At 37.9% G+C, this 16,830-nt stretch overlaps 1 protein-coding gene across 1 annotated transcript; it reads left to right on the top strand.

The window, feature by feature from the left end:
- Nucleotides 1-1,900: 1,900 nt before the first annotated feature.
- On the top strand, nucleotides 1,901-5,039 carry LOC129731058 (mitochondrial import receptor subunit TOM40 homolog). Its single transcript, XM_055690794.1, has 5 exons — nucleotides 1,901-2,215; nucleotides 2,522-2,850; nucleotides 3,287-3,511; nucleotides 4,536-4,707; nucleotides 4,763-5,039. Exons 1-4 carry the CDS (start codon nucleotides 1,901-1,903, stop codon nucleotides 4,642-4,644), a joined length of 978 nt encoding a protein of 325 aa, XP_055546769.1. The 3' UTR covers nucleotides 4,645-4,707; nucleotides 4,763-5,039.
- Nucleotides 5,040-16,830: the final 11,791 nt, after the last annotated feature.

The following is a 16,830-nucleotide window of genomic DNA, read 5'->3' on the forward strand; positions in this document are numbered from 1 at the left end:
TAAAAGACTCGAAAAAATAGACAAATTGTGACATGCTGTGTGAAAAAAATCAGTCAAAAAGCAATAAATTACGGTTCCAACATAGCTTAAACAAACGAAACAAAAGTTCAAATGAACATGTCGAAAAATTCTTGGGAAACTTGAGAAAACCCAAACAATTCAAGGGTGAAAAGAGCGGAAAATCAACAATAAAAAGAAACAAAAGAATCTAAAAATCGATAATAAATAACTGTCTTTAAGAAGAAATGACGATAAGAGAAACATAAAAAAAACAGAAGCATGATTTTCGTATAGTAAAATAAGAGAGAGTTGCCTATGTAAGGAAATCACATTGTTCATGAAGGAAAAAATAACGAGGTTATAGAGAAAAATATAAATTAAAACAGAAGCCAAAACAGTCGAAAGTAATTTGAAAAGAAGCACAACGCACCGGTCAAAAAACAGAACAATCTATAAAACGGAAAAAGGTAAAGGCCAAGTTACACACACGGCGTAGTGACGCCTTCTCCATACAAAATAAAAGGCGTGATGGCGATCACGCCTTCTATTTTGTATGGAGAAGGCGTCATTACACCGTGTGTGTAACTGGGCCTTAAGTAACAACTGAAAATAAGGTTTGAAGTGAAACAAAAGCAAAAACTGTGTTCTAATGATTCTAAATGGTGATGAAGTTAAATAAAGTAAGTTTTACCTGAAAAAAAAAATGAAAAAAATAAAACAAGTAATGAAGTGAATCAGAGAAAATAGAAAACGCTACTTAGCACAAACCAGAAAGAAAGGCGCAAAAGTAGAGAAGGAGCTATATAGAAAATATAGAATAGACACGATAAAGTGTAAAACTTTAAAAACACAAAAAAATACAGTTTGTAGAAAAATAGAAAAACATAAAAATACAAGCAAACAAAGAAACAGATGCCGTATCAATTAAATCAGTCGAAAGCAAAAAAAATGTTAGAGTTCCCAAAGCAAAGTAAAGCCTTTGTGCTACATTTCGATTCGAATTTCGACCTTCTGTTTATTATAAACAGACTTCGCAGTCAATCGTTTAGTGTACAGGACAATTGCGGGTTTAGCGCCACGATCCTACTAAGACTAACAGTCTCTCCCGAGCCGAGACTCGAACCTACGATGACTGACTTGTTGGACCAGCAGCATCGTACCTCGGGATCAGCTGGGAGGTTGGATAATTCCCATATAACTCAAAAAAAGTTGGAAAAATTTAAAAAGTTCATAATATAAAATGTTGAAAAAATGCAAATAAATATGATGAAAAGAAAAAGTAAAAGAGCGGAAAATCAACAAAAAAATGGAATAATGGAAGAAACAAATCAACTGAGAACTTTTTTCCAGAATAAGAAAAATTATCCGGAAATATACTCACAAAAAAAAAAAAAAAACAAAATGATGGCTAAAAATATGAATAAAAACCATGGTGTTCAACTATCGGATAAATAACATGGGAAAGCTGCCATAAAAGAAACGAAATAGCTGAACTGGAGATCACTAAATAGATTTTAGTAGTACTTTAACAACTGGGAGAAAAGGCAAAATACCTAGTCTTTTACTGTAGCTTGTATGGTAATGTTATAGCGAGCTACTTTATACCCAGTGCCAACCCCAGATGCAACCTAACTGCTTTCAAAAACTTCTTTATTCACTTGATTTCGACTCAGTATTGACTTGGTAACACCTCCAAAGCGCACACCCACGCATGGGCTTAGCTCGTAAACAACAATCTGGCAGCTCTTTCTTACTTGCATCGTAAATCGTAATATCGTTTCTTTATTCTTGGGTAGGTTGGCACTGTTTCAGTGGAATAAAGAGATTCGTTATTAGTTTTAATAATTTTGGTCATCATCCAAGCAGTCTGGAGAAAATCGCACTGCAATATATCATCAAAATGTCATCAAAAGCCGGATTTGATGAATCGTGCGCACCCAAGCATTGTGCTGATCGCCAGCGGCCGAATTTCCCGAAACCGTTTATTACGGTTCACGGTATTGCTCGGGCACCATTGAATCCGGGAGACTTCGCAAGTTTGCACATTCGTACGTACAACTTGCGACCGGAGTGGTTTGAAGGATTCCAATTAAATGTGTCCAAATCATTGGCACTCCATCAAACGGTGCGGGCTAGCTGGAATCTTAGTCATATAACACCTACGGGCTTTCGCATCGGAGTGCAATTGCAGCGCCGGTGCAATGACCATGTGCTGGTAAGATATTGTTCGGCAATAAGTGTTACTTTAATCTTTCAATTAAAAAATTCTGAACTTAAATGCAGTATTGAGTAAGTTGAACATAACAGAAAGTTCAATTTAATATGTACATGAAGATTGAGAGTACCTTTCGGAGCGATACAGAATATTCAATTTAACTTTCTACTAATCCATGCGAAATTTATAATTACAATTGCCATTTTGACCGCGTTGACATTACGTTGCTAATTTGAACCTGACGTGGGGCTCTTTGAAGCCATCCATTGCAGAATGTTCGATTGAAGTGGTTATCCAATTTCACAGAAAACCCCTCTGGTCGCCTTCGATGTCAATCCGAGCACGTTGGCATCGAATATGTTTCTGCTGTATCGCCCGTTTGCGTCCATTTGCGGCGAGATAAGTGCCCAACTGCAGCCGCAAGCCCAATCGGTGCCGGTGATTGATAGGCTCTCGTTGCAACATATGGGCAGCAGCACAACCACCACGTTAAGATGTTACAATCCAACCCGGGAGTCCTGCCGGATGACGCTGGACCACTTGATGAGCTACAACGATAGACTCGCCTTCGGAGCGGAGCTGCTGTACGAGTGGTATCGAAATACGACCAACGCCCAGATTGCGCTGGCCGCAAGGTATGCTGCCAAGTTGCAACTGTATCATCCAGCCAACATGCTAGTCGATGTTAACATTCCAAAGACGGCTACTCGATTCTATGTTGGTTGGTCAAGTATGTAAACGACATTGAACATTGCTTTGGGTTTGACTTTATAACGGGTATATTAGAGTAATGCAAACTATGCACTAGCCATGACAAGTTCAATTGGCTGGTTTCGTTTTATGCCGCTGTAAAATTTTAATTAGAAAATGTCTTGATGTATGTATATAATAGAAGATTAAATTAGTTATTCTGTTTCCGTAGCATTGATATCGCAAACGATTAGATTTTGTTGATTCATATCGATTCTGGAGTGTGCTTGAGAATCAACATAGAATAAAAGAGTCTTCCATATGATGCTGTTCATGTCGGATATTGTATATTCTGTATAAAGAAATATTTCCCATTTACAGATACAGTCTAGAGAAGTATTGTATAGCGGCCACCGGCTCGTTAGAAGCTTTTGACTTAAGCTACTGGCGCAAAGTAAACGATAGGCTTCAAATTGGATCATCGTTTGCTTGCAGTCACCGGGAAGGTAAAGCCATCGGAACCATCTACTATCGCATAGAGCGACCTGACTGTACGGTAAGAGGTTTATTCGATTCGGATTGGTCGGTCGGATTCACTTATCAAAGGTTCGTATTACCTCATTAAAACTGCTACGCGAATGATGAGATTTTGTGTGTCTAAGACAACCGAATATAATATAGCAGATGATAATAACGAAACATAGAAATTTACAGATTAAGGAGAACTTACTTGTAAGATACTTGTCATGCTAATTCGCCCAGCATATCATGAAATTTCAGTGAGAGGCAAGTTTGGTGTATTGGAAATTTGAGCAACTTCAAATCCACAAAAATTATCTGGATACATTTTAAAAAGGCCCTTGTTTTTGTCATTCTTAGTTTCTGTATAGTTATTAAAAAAAGAATTACTTTCAAAAACCTAATTGCAAAAAATTTGCTCGGAAAACTTTTTTGGATCATTTATTTTTCATCGCTTTTACTTTTTTGATCACAATAGTTTATTACAATAGATCAATCTATCTAGTGATTGGCCTGTAACAAAAAATGCTTTTGAAATTAGAAATTATAAAAATTATTCAAGGGACGTTTAGATTTTTTGTGGCTGAAATTTTAAGGATGCTCATATGCTTAGATTTTCGATGTCACCAAGATTTCAGTGAAATCTGAGAAGGTCTTGGCTAGTTTTGCATCCCGAAATATGCAAACGAGTAGGCTAGTTTTGCATAGTTTGCATTTTTCGGGAAAGATAATATTCTCGTGAGTGGGAAAACGAAACCAATGATTAGTTATTAGTTAAAAACTTCCACAGATGTGTGTTCGCATAGCTCCACTCGCGTTCGTGATCGATTAGAAAATCATCACATGGCCGTTTATCTCTCCGATATTGGTTCTCGGCTAAATGTGCAAATTTCCTCACGCATAGGCACATAATCTCGCTTTGAAAAAGTAGTGAAGTTTCAATGTGCTGCTGCTGCCACACACAGATTCCATTAATCCTAAATTGATTTCCCTCCTGGCGACGGCTGCGATCTTCGGACTCGGCTCCAATGTGCACTTGCATGCATGGACTTTTTCTCCGGTGTTGTGGTTGCTGCTCGTATCACACTGGCCACCTCATCTGGCTCACCAGAAAGCTGTCGCAGATGCCTATTAATGCCGGTCTCAGTCTATTATTCTGCATCCCAAAAAACACATTTCAATGCGGCTTCCGAATTGATTTGGACTCTAATTTGCAATAATCGAATGAGGATATCTCAGTAAGCGTCGGTTGGCTCTGCTAAATCGGATTATTCGAACGTCAGGTGGAATTGTGGTATGCTATAAAAATAAATTTGCTTCAGCGTTTTCTCCCCACAGAATCAGGATGCAGCTGACAAAAGGATAGTGAAACGTGCGTTTGCTGATGAAAATCATGTCGCTTTGTTATCATCAAGTAGAAAAAAGTAGCATTGCCGCTGAAGTTGCTGGACTGTAAGACTAGAGGATCATGAAATTTAAAATTTATTTTATCGAAAATCGAATTTGTCATACCCTAACTCATTCACTGTGATACTTTTATTAGAAAGTCGACCTAATTGTTACTGAGTTTCTATGAAATTTGTGCGTGTAATTCTCCAAAATAAATTTAAAATGCATCAGCATTTTCACATCTTGTACATTGAATCAGAGAGGCGAATTGCCCAGTTATTATAGAAAATTCTTTCATGTAGCAATCATAAACCAGACGAGCATTGTAAAAGTTTCCTCAAGTTTCCTCATCAGTAGCCAGTAGCTTACCTATCAACTATTTCGCAGGGCGGCTTGACGCAAGCAACTCAAGACTTCTTTTGTAACACACAATGAAAATATTTGGCTGGGTGTTTCACATATGGTCGGCGTGCGACCATACCGAACCAAGCGCCATTTTTTTTTTTAAATTGAGTTTTTAACACTAGTGGATGTTAAAATTGATAATCTATATTTCATGAAGAAACGAAATCATTTGAACAGCTTATAATGGTATTATAACAAAATTTCTCTGCAGCAGCTTGCAGGATGCATACGGGGTCAGTAAACTTTGATCGCCGATTACTCGAAATCATGTTTTTGGCGTTGGTTCGGTCTGGTCACACGCCGACCATATAATCTTACATTTTGTCAAAAGTTGTCCAATGAAATAAACTATTTATCCAATTGTGCTCTATTATCGCTACTTTTTGCAACAAAGGCGTTGCAAACCGATGATAGTGCCGTTGGCTCTGTAGTTGGTACGACTAAATGCAATTAGCATGGCACGTGAAAGGTCCCGCCGCGTTTGTAGCGAATCAAGTCCGATGAGAAGCCTACGACTCTCATAACTCGGCAACCGGTCGAAGTGTCGAAGTGCGAATCGAACAAATCTACGTTGAACTGTCTCAATTCGATCAACACCTTTGAGATGATGAGAGTTCCATACTTCCGAGCAGTATTCAAGAATTGAACGAACAAGTGAGCAGTAGAGAGATTTCAGGCAGTATATGTCACTAAACGTTTTGGCTATTCTCATCACGAATCCCAAACAACGAGATCCTTTGGCAACGATGTATGTTATGTGCTGTTTGAACGTCAATTGATCGTCGAGGTGTACACCCAGATCTTTGACCCAGATCTTTGATACATGTTGATAGCACTTCCCAGATCTTTGATACATGTTGATAGCACTTCCTGCGAGATGGTAGTTAAAACGAAGCGGGTTTTTTTTTCGCGTGAACGTAATGACCATTTGGTTGTTCTCGCATCACTCGGAAAAAGTTACTAATTGTCTTTCAAGGAAATAAGCATCCTTAATAGTCTGGATTTCGAAAAACATTTTGAGGACGTCGGCAAAAGACAACCGTGGGCCTTTAAGGAAAAAGTTTACGTCGTTGAAGTACTGTAAGAAAATCAAAGGTTCAAGATGGTTTCCTTGGGGTACTCCAGAAGTTGCAGAGAACTCCTTGGAAATAAAACCGGATATATTGACTGCTAAACAGCAATTGCTAAGGTATGATTGAAACCAGGTGAGAACATTAGCTCAAATGCCCAGTCTATCCAACTTAGCTATAACGATGGCATGATTGATTTTATTGAATGTGGTAGAGAGATCCGTATATATAGCATCGGTCTGATGTCCCGTGAACATGGTATCAGTTACATAAGTTGTGAAGGACAGAAGATTTGTAGTAGTACTGCGTTTTGGCATGAATCCATGTTGGGTCTGATCGATGTACAGCTTGCTGTGGGCGAAAATTGGTTCCAAGTTAAGGCCTAAACACACACATGGCGTAATGACACCTTTTCCATGCAAATTAATTGTCCATACGGCGCATTTTTTTGTCACCTATCTGCTTCTATTGGTGGAGGCGCTGGCAACGGCGTGTTGTATCATTTTTCGCCTACTGGTGATTCGAGTTTTGACCGAGAAGTACCTAGGTTGTTTTATTTCTTCCCCCAACAAACATAACTAAGCATAACTTGGATTGCGCCTTCCTTGTAGAAGAAGCAGTGTGTCGAACAGTTGACATTTTTGCATGACACCGTATCGAAAAGAATTGTTGCCTCTCTTGCAGACTGCGACAGCAGCGTTCAGCTGTGCGCTTCTCTATTTGAGAGAATCGTTTGACTAGAAGCCAACACGGATGGTTAACGATTCTCTTTTGTGCCGATCTCCGGCCGCTTCGATATCTCGACTGTAGCATTGTGCGAATGACAATAATTAGCAATCACGCGACAGTTTAGTACAGTAATAAGATGAAAAATAAATAATTTCTATATATGTACCGCCGAAAAATATCATCAATCGTGAACACCAGATACTTTGTATCCCAACTTCTAAACTTTTTCATTCGAAAATAGTTCGCTGTAGCGAAAGTCTCATCCAAATTTAGCATATTTAAGCAAAAGCGGGACAATAAAAACGATAATCTTACAAATTCAATTAACGTCCTCGGACCCAAAGAAGCAAGCGATAAAGCAGATCGTATGCAACTTCGGTAGCGGCTACTGTCGCGTAGTGTTTCATTCCACAGTGGTAATTACAGAAATCTTGCTACTGTCGTGTGAATGCTGTACCGTACAAGTACATATCCCTACCCTGGCTAGAAGGCACATAGGAAGGTTTCAAGAATGTACTGACAATTTTCGTCAGGAAGGCGTTGTAACGCTGCGTCCAACGTCGAAAAACAGATTGTCAACCATTATTTTTTTCTTGAAAAAAAAATCGCCTATGTCCAAACTTAACCTTAAATGAGATTGTTACTGTGCGTCAATTATTTCACCTTTCAAAAATATTAAGTTATATCTTCTCCACTAGATGAGGAGATTCCCTTGAGGTGAAATTTGCCGGATACCTTGCATGGACTTCCTTATGCACACTACTTACCTTGCAGTCTGCGTAGGCTCCGTAGGTCGTCTTCTACCTAATCGATCCACCTTGCCCGCTGTGCACCTCTCCGTCTCGTCCTTGACGGATTGGTCTCAAGAACCTTTATCGAGCTGTTGTCCAACATTCTTACGACATGCCCATCCCACCGCAACCTGCCAATCTTAGCGGTGTGGACTATAGATGACTCCAGGGCCGGATTTAGACGGTGGGGGGCTCGGGGCAAATTTGTTTGTTAGGCCCTCTTTTCTTTAAACATTTAAAGATAACGTTCTGGAAGGTGGCGAGCAAAAAAAAAGGTCGCCCCAGGACAAGGGGGGCCCCTTGAATCGGGAGGCCGGGGCATTTGTTCCCTTTGCCCCCCCTCAAATCCGTGCCTGGATGACTCCCCAAGCAGCTCCTGCAGTTCGTGGTTCATTCGCCTTCTCTACACTCCGTTCTCCATCTGTAGTTCACCGAAGATGGTACGTAACACCTTCCGCTCGAAGACCGCAAGGGCGCGTTGGTCCTCCACAAGCATAGTCCATGTCTCATGCACGTAGAGGACTACCGGTCTGATCAGCGTCTTGTAGATGATTAACTTGGTGCGGCGACGAATTCTACTCGGAGCGTTTTCCAGAGTCGATGCACAATTCCAGGTATGCACAATTTTCTGCCATAATGCACCGATGAATTTCTCTGCTGGTATCGTTGTCGGCAATTACCAGTAAGCCCAGGTACACAAACTCATCGATCACCACGATTTCATCAACACCAACTTGAACTCGTGGTGGGATGTTAGCACTGTTTTCTAGTGAACCGCTTCCTTTCATGCAGGCATGCCAATGGTACAGTCTTTTTTTTACTGTCTGCTAAGAGTTTTCTTTCCTGTTGCTGTTTGTTCGTGATACCTATCGTGCTGGTGGTCCGAGAGTCACATTGAGAACGTATTGACAACACTCTGTGTTTCGATTCGGCATTAGTTGGATAATGTCTTCGGGATTACGAATGTAGAAAAGAGAAGAAGCTGTTTTTTATGCAGACGTTTGTGTCCGCACTACATAAACAGCGCGTTTCGATAACAGCCCGCATCCATCGGAGACATTTTCCCTCTCTATTCAATTTGATTTTGATGGATATCGTGTGAGGGCTGTTAAAAAGGCTGTGGGAGGAAGAAGTCCACGGACTGCTCGGCAACTTGCCGACAGCCTTCGTGCAAAGAAAAGCAAACTCGGCAATAGAGCGGCTGTGCACTGAAGGATGTGTGTATCGCATACTGAATCTACTATATAAAAATGTAATTCCGTAACGCTTGATCTTATTGATATTATTCCCTCCGTCTCTGAGATGTACAGTAATCATCATCATTTTGAATCGTTCTGAATCAAAAATATAAGCGGTGATATGTAGGTTTTTTACATGAAAATGTTCGCTGATGTTCAGGAAAGACATTTGAGAAAAAATAATGGGTGTCTGATTACTAAAACTTGAGATATTATTCACAAAAAACATGCAAAATTATGACTTTTTGTGCTGAATTAGCCTCTGATTCAAAATTTAAAGCGATGATATGTGATTCTTTTTTAATTAAAATGTTTGTTAATGTTCATTAAAGAAATTTGTCTCAAAACCAAAATTCAAAGTGATGACATGTGATTTTTTTTTTCATTTAAATGCTTTTGACGTTTAAGAAAGATATTTGAGGAAAAATAACAGTTATTAAAACTCGAGATATTATTCACGAAACTACGTGAAACATGCAAAATTATGACTTTTTAAGCTGGATTTTCTCCTAAATAGAAACCCAAAGCTGTGATCTGTGATTTTTTCTATAATAAAATTTAAACATTTTTCGCAAAACCACATGAAAAATGCAAAACCATGATTTTTTAGGCTCAATTTGTCTCACAGCTATGATATATGATTTTTTCATTGTAATGTTTGTTTATGTTCAGGAAAGACTTTTGAGTAAAAATAACGCTATGTAAAACATGCAAAATCATGAATATTTGGGCTCAATTTGCCGCTAAATCAAAACTCAAACCTATGATATGAAATTATTTTCCATTGAAACGTTTGCTAATGTTCAGGAAAGACATTTGAGGAAAAATAATAGGTATCTTATTGCTAAAAGTTGAGATGTTACTTTAAAAACTACGTATTTCAAACATACCATGGAACGGGGTGAAATTGATCAATTATTATAAAAATTTCCAATTAACTAGCTCCATGTACATTTTTCCCGAAATAGTTTAATTTTAAAACAAGTACTGGTATGTTCTCCAGTAAACCTCTATGGCTATTGGTGAAATTTCTATTGAAATCCAATGTGCTTTTTTTTCGATATGCTAAAGATGATGATTTCTGTGCTGAAAAATATCATTTACAGCTAGTTTGGAAACGAAAATAACGATATTTCAGGTTAAAATTTGTTTATTTTGGTTCACGAGCTGCTTGTTGCTAAATTTGCTCTTATTTGATCGTCGTTAGACCGATTTCAATTCGGTTTGTTGCAAAAGCTCAAAAACAAGCTCTGAAAATAAAATCTTTGTGGTTTCCTGCGAATTCATCAGTATTTCTTTAATGGTATGGTATGGTCATTGTCGAAAATTACATTTTTTGAGCTTTTATCAAACTTTACTCACTTCTCTCAATTTAACATTAATTAATACTCAAATAAGATCACTTTAAGTAAATTCAATACTTTTTTTTTGTTATTTGGAAACTTGTTTGATCAAATTTGATTGAGTTTTGTCTGAGTTAGAAGAATTTTTCGAAAATATGAAAAATTGCACCTGGCATGCAAGAGTTAACTTTGACAGATATGTGAATCATGCAAAAGTTGCGTTAAAGGACACGTTAACATTGCCTAGTGTTGTAAGAGCAATATCTTTTGATTAGTAATTTTTATCACAAATTTTCAGGTTATCAATTTCACCTCACTGATCAATTTCACCCCATTCCACGGTACGTAGTTTTGAAAGTAACATCTCATCTATGTGATAATTGAAGATAATTTTCTGCATACAGTGAAACACATTAAAATACCCTTTTTGAAATATAAATATATTATAATTATAATGCATGCAAAATTATGACTTTTTGAGCATAAGCTCAATTCGCCTCTAAATAAAAATTCATGTGATTTTTTTCCAATAAAACGTTCGTTGTTCCTTCAACATCTGCAAGTTGATTATGTGCGAGTCGAGCAGAAAAAAATTACGTTTTTGATGTTTTCGTAGTTTTGTGAATGGTAACACATTACGGGATTCGATGTACTTTTTTACTTTTACCTAAACTAGATCTTGGGACATTTGGCTGAGGAAAGGCCGCATTTCATTGGTTTAAACATCGATTAGGAGGCGACTTATGCAATAGTTTTTTCAATTTCTATGTAGTTTGTGGATTAAAGCAATAACTTCTTCTCAGACGTATTTCTTTGGACACCAACAAACATTTTCGTTATGAAAATCACATGTCATCTTTTTAGATATGGTTTCAGGAAAATAACCTGCAGTGGTATTTGGCCAATCATTTAAATACTTCCGAAAGTGGAACTCCATACGTCATTTTGATATCCGAAATGGTGACTGCCAGTTTCTGTAAAACAGCCCAAAATCACAAAATGCAATCCAATATGAGTATTTCCTTTCTATGCGTTCTCAGAATATTAAAGTACTAGAGGTGATGACGTATAATAAGTGAAATATTTTTGAAGTGATTTGTGCTATAAAAAATAATTCCTAATTTTGAAACCTTTGATCCCGAGCATCGCCGGGAATCTTCAACTAGTGTTCGACATGGGAATAAGGTGAACAGCAAAGAAAAAATGAAAAAAATTCGCGTATGGGGACTAGACAGCAACGTTATAGTTTATCTGTCGGCTGTCTTTATTTTGCCAATGTCTGTCATAGAGCAAGTAGGTTTACAATTTTCCTACAATTATATTCATTTAACTGCGTAAGCAATTACAATCTTTCAATGAAATAAAACTTAAAATATATGTAATAGTGTTGAAATGTCACCGTTTATGGCAGAACACACAATAAAAATCTGAATAAATATTAGTAAATAATTAATTCACCATTGAAAAAAAAAAAAAACACTGTCATAGAGGGACGCTCTCAGATGTCATCAAAAAAGTATCATCGCTCAGTACATTTTTCCCCTGCTTTCATGTACTTCGTCTTCGATGCATTGATGATCAGTCCAATCCGTTGGGCTTCAGCCTTCAGTCTGATGTACGTATCCACCATCGTCACTAAGGTCCGAGTCACAATGTCGATATCGTCGGCGAACCCAAACAGTTGAGCCGACTTTTGGAATATCGTGCCACTCGTGTTAATCCCCGCTCTTCTAATGACACCTTCCAATGTTAAACAGTAGGCACGAAAGACCATCACCTTGCCTTAAATCTCTTAGGGTTTCGGAGAAGCTCGAGAGTGCCCTCGATAATCGAACTACACACAATACCTTCCATCCACTCCTTCGGTACTTGTTCTTCCTTTCAAATCTTGACAATGACCTAGTGCACGGATCTAACCAGTTCTTCTCCACCGTATTTCAACAGCTCGCTGGGAAGTTGGTAAGCTCCAGCAGCTTCATTGGTTTTCAGTCGGCCAATCTCCTCCTCCACCTCCAGAAAATCAGGGGCTGGTACCCTGTTGTCTTCTGCTCGTGCACCAAGATAAGTTCATCATGCTCTCGATCACCTCACACTCGTCCATAAGGAGGTTGCCGTGCATCTTAATTCTGGGAATATGTATATTGCAGTAAAAAATCCATTTTCGCAGATTTCCAGAGCAGGAAGTCTGCCTTTTTTCAAATTATGTTATTTTCCCAGCTTCGTAAAACGCAAAAATTTTTTATTCCGTATGTAAGATGAATGTACAGCTCCTCCACAACTATGGGTCAGTTACAATTATGGGGCACTTTTACGAAAATACGTCTATTCTTACGAAACTGAGCAATTTTCATTAGCCATGGTACTTTTTTTTAAACTTAATTGTATCACCAATAAACGATCGAAATGATTTAAATTTGCAAATGTCACAAAAAATTTTATTTCTACTCGGCGCATTAAACGAAGTGACTCATAATTGTAGTATTATTAGATTTTGCGGTGCACAATTGTGGATCAGTCCATATTTTAGATATTCCCATTACTTTGGTTGATAATGCAGTAAGACTGAATAAAATAACTTTGTGATGGGAAATAATTTTTGTGATTTTGACGGACCAAATGATTTTGAATGCCAAAAGTGATCCATAATTGTGTCTTTTGCTATGTAGGTAATATTTTTCTTCTCAAACGCTTTACACACATCAGCTCCAGTGAAACTAATTGGTTATCGAAAGTACACAGAACACAGAGATAGATAGTAAAACATTGATAGTTGATATTTCTCAGACAACACGTTGACTGACCAGAATTGTACAGGGACTGTACGAAAAATAAACCTCATTTTGATTTGGAAAACAGTGGAACTGGATTGAGCTCTCAACTAAGCAACAAAATAGCACGTTCTATCGTGTTGCGGCTTGGAAGAAGGACAATCAATTTTTATTCGTGACGGATGCAGTAGTGCAGCACTCTCAGCAGATATTAGATCGTTTCTTGAGTTAATACAACATTCTTTCTGGTTGTCTCTTGAAATAATTTGTAAAAAATAATATTTAAGTTATTTTTTTTACAAATTTCGAAGTGTTGAATTACGATTATCAAAATCAAAACTGATTTAATTTTGCTAATTTTATTTCATTTTCCAGAAATGGCTCTTAAATAAAAACGATTTTTTTTCAATAAATAATACTCCTAAAATTCGAATATTAATCTTCGGTGAAAATCAAAAAATGAAATTTATTGTTGAAAAAAACTATTCATCATGTCACGATCTTGTTTATGACAATCCTATGGAGTTAATTGTGTGTTTGGCATAATACAACAATGTACGCTGAGGCCATCCCAATCGATCGCCCAACATCATCAATTAAGAGGTCTTCCAGGATTCGGCGAGCATGTCAAGTAGGCCTCGTAATGTGGTCTAATTTCCTCACCGGTGTTGCCTATGGGTAGTGTTGGTTTGGCAAAAATTTGCATAACAATGTCCACAACCGGTTACGCCAATAAATTTGCATTTGTTGCAGCGCAATCAACGGCGCGTTAATTTCACCGCCATTTCCGGCTTTATTGGCACCGTTGCATGTCTACGGGCTACTGGCTGACAACCCGGAAGTGCATTGAAACAGCTGCAGCAATGGATTGAATAATTTCATGCAGTGTATTTACAGTGGAACCCCATGTGCTGCGCCACCGTTCAATAGGTTACTAGTGTAATAGGACCGAATTGGGATTTAAACGTTAAGTGTTTAACTGCCTCGATCGAGGTGTTTAGTTTAGTGGTTGACTTTCGAATTTATGGTCAACAAAGTAGATTTAGCAAGTAAGAAAATTTGAGTTTCACATTCGTTTTAGTCCTAGTGGTGAGTGTGTCACTATAGAACAGTGCAATCGGGGAACGAATAGCATTTTCCCGCTTTAGTGTTGTGCTGCATTGGCTTATAATTACCGTTGAACTATGATTAGCCGTTAATTGAGTGCCGCGAGCAAATTAGATACTGATTGTGTGTGAGTGTTGCACAAATTAGGTATGCTGTCATACTATATTAGCTGCAGTTAGGACAATGATGCCAAACAGGATTGTTTTGGGGAAATTTGAGTTCCAGTCATTTGATGCATAGAATTCAAGAGTTTGTTGAATGACCGAGAATTTACATATCACTCAAATTATCGTGGTCGTTGATAAATAATGGATTAGACGAATCAAGTTTGCTGCGGTGTTTGGCACTAATAACTATAGAAATGAAATGTACCCAATAACCTGTCATATCAAATCATCAATACAAATTGTATTTTAATTTTTTGTGCGGTATGAATTGCCGCAATAAAGATTTTTGTTAAAAAACATCAAATGTTTCTCTCTGGCTGTGAGAGGTGTTCGTTTCGACCTGCTCCAGTGTAATCCGTCTCGCCAGCAAACCATATGTTGTAGCAACCAACTCTAGCGAAAGTAGAACTCTTAATACCAGATAAAGTGGTCATCTAGTTTTTCAGATTTCCATAATTCAATCCTCTTCCCTGACTTTTAACCGGGGACGGTATTACGGGATAAACTAAAAAGGTTACAGTTACACTGCCAAATAGTGTAATAGTTTCTTTATGCGGCGATCGACACACGCCAACCTACAAGGAATAATGGATGGCCATATGAGTGAGTACAATGAAAAGTTCTCGGTGGAGCATATTTTGCGATCCGTTTCGAAATGCTTCATAGTCTATTTGGACGGTGTGGGAGTTAGAAGGTATGTACATGTGTGTGTGTGTGTGTGTGTGTGTGTGTGTGTTTGTATGAGCATACGGAGAGATACTTTTCTGCTGGGAAAAAGTTAGCTCAACTATTGCGGGTCAGTTGGCTATCTGTTTGCCGAGTTAATCCCATCGTATTATGTTGGATTGATGATAATAAAATTTGCTGAGGGTGTGGAGTAACTTTTTGTTGAAGTTGTGGGATTTGAACAGTTGTTTGACTCGAATGCATGAGCTTGTTCTCCTAAGGCATCCTGGAAAGCAATTACTCGGTTGGTTGCAGGCAACGGTTTCGTATTTTTCAGCAGAGATTCAATCATCACCTTTTTTGCTATGTTTCATTATCACGGGCATGAATGCATTAGGAGATGAGTTATAAAATAATAACGGTGGTGGGAATGTCAATAAAAGTGCGAGATTTTTTTTGAAAACTTTTGTGTAGAGAGTTGTTGCTCAATTGCTTCCAAAGGAATGTAACTCAAGCAGTCTTGGTTTATTGAATCCTGCTCAAAAGTTTAAATTAGATTTTGACGAAGAATAGTAGAGTTTTTTCTTAAATGTAGCCCTTTTTCAGCCTCTGTAATATACCCAACAATTCTCGCTGAAATCGTCCCACTGGTGACATGAGGTCTTTAAAAAAGGATATTTTTGTGTCTAAATGATTGAAAGTAGTGAAAAAATGAGCAAACCACTTTGGTTAGTTTATATTGATGGACCCCTTGGGAAAAAATCGATTAAACGGTGTTTACAAAAATTGATTTATGAGCAGTTCTTGATCTTTTTATTGATTTATTTCTCTTGAATTTGTTATTGAACCCCCTGCAACCAACACATCGTTTTAAAGAGAAATGATAGAGCTTTCATTTCAAGTAGGAAAAAAAATTAGCCACCATCTTGTACATCGCCGCCATCTTGGATTTCATCAGAAAAACATGTTTTTGAGTAAGTTCGCAACCACCGATTCTAAATTTGACATCACCATTGGAAAGCTGAGAAAAAAATGCTTTTAGTTACATTTAAAAAATTAGGTGAGCATTGAGTTCACCTTGCCATTCAGATCACTTCAAAAATGATCAGGCGATTAAAAGCGAATGGTCTTTAAGGTGAAACGGTATTGAAGCCACCAACAGCCAATTTCGAGTCACCACTTCGAATTTTTAAAAGCACAAGACTCGGAAATAAATAATGCATTCCCTGTGAAAACGCTATTTTATGTTTGCTTCACCGAAGCAAACATAAAATAACGTTTGCACAGGTAATACAATAACTGTTACCGAGCCAAGTGCCTTTGAAAATTCAAAGTGGTGGCTCGAAGTCGGCCATTTTCGGTTTCAATACCGTTTGGCCTTAAATAGCTGATGTCGAATGTCGCAAGCATTCAAATCCTGAACAGTTACTAGTATGTAATTTATCCCATCTCGTGTGATACAAAACCATTGCTTTTGTTTCGAACTTAATATTGATTTTTTCGACCTTGGCCCAGCCGAATAGAAAAATAATGAGGAATAGCAAACTTCTGTCATAAGTTATTCGCTATAAACGACGCCACAGTACATGGTGTTGAGTTTACGAAAAATTCTAACCGTGTTTCAACACATAATGAAGACGAACTTTAGTTTATATTGCACGTTGTTGGTTCATACCGAAAAAATGCCCACCTCATTCAAAATCCGAACTTTTTAACAAACATCAAAAGTTATA

Source organism: Wyeomyia smithii, chromosome 3 (genome assembly GCF_029784165.1).
Source record: "Wyeomyia smithii strain HCP4-BCI-WySm-NY-G18 chromosome 3, ASM2978416v1, whole genome shotgun sequence".
Lineage (NCBI taxonomy): Eukaryota > Metazoa > Arthropoda > Insecta > Diptera > Culicidae > Wyeomyia > Wyeomyia smithii.

Bases quoted from the DNA above. Each gene is read 5' to 3' on its own strand.
- LOC129731058 (XM_055690794.1), top strand. From the start codon at position 1,901: ATGTCATCAAAAGCCGGATTTGATGAATCGTGCGCACCCAAGCATTGT. The intron at 2,851-3,286 runs GTATGCTGCCAA...TCCCATTTACAG, and splicing joins CAGATTGCGCTGGCCGCAAG to ATACAGTCTAGAGAAGTATT. The intron at 3,512-4,535 runs GTTCGTATTACC...CTGGCTCACCAG, and splicing joins GTCGGATTCACTTATCAAAG to AAAGCTGTCGCAGATGCCTA.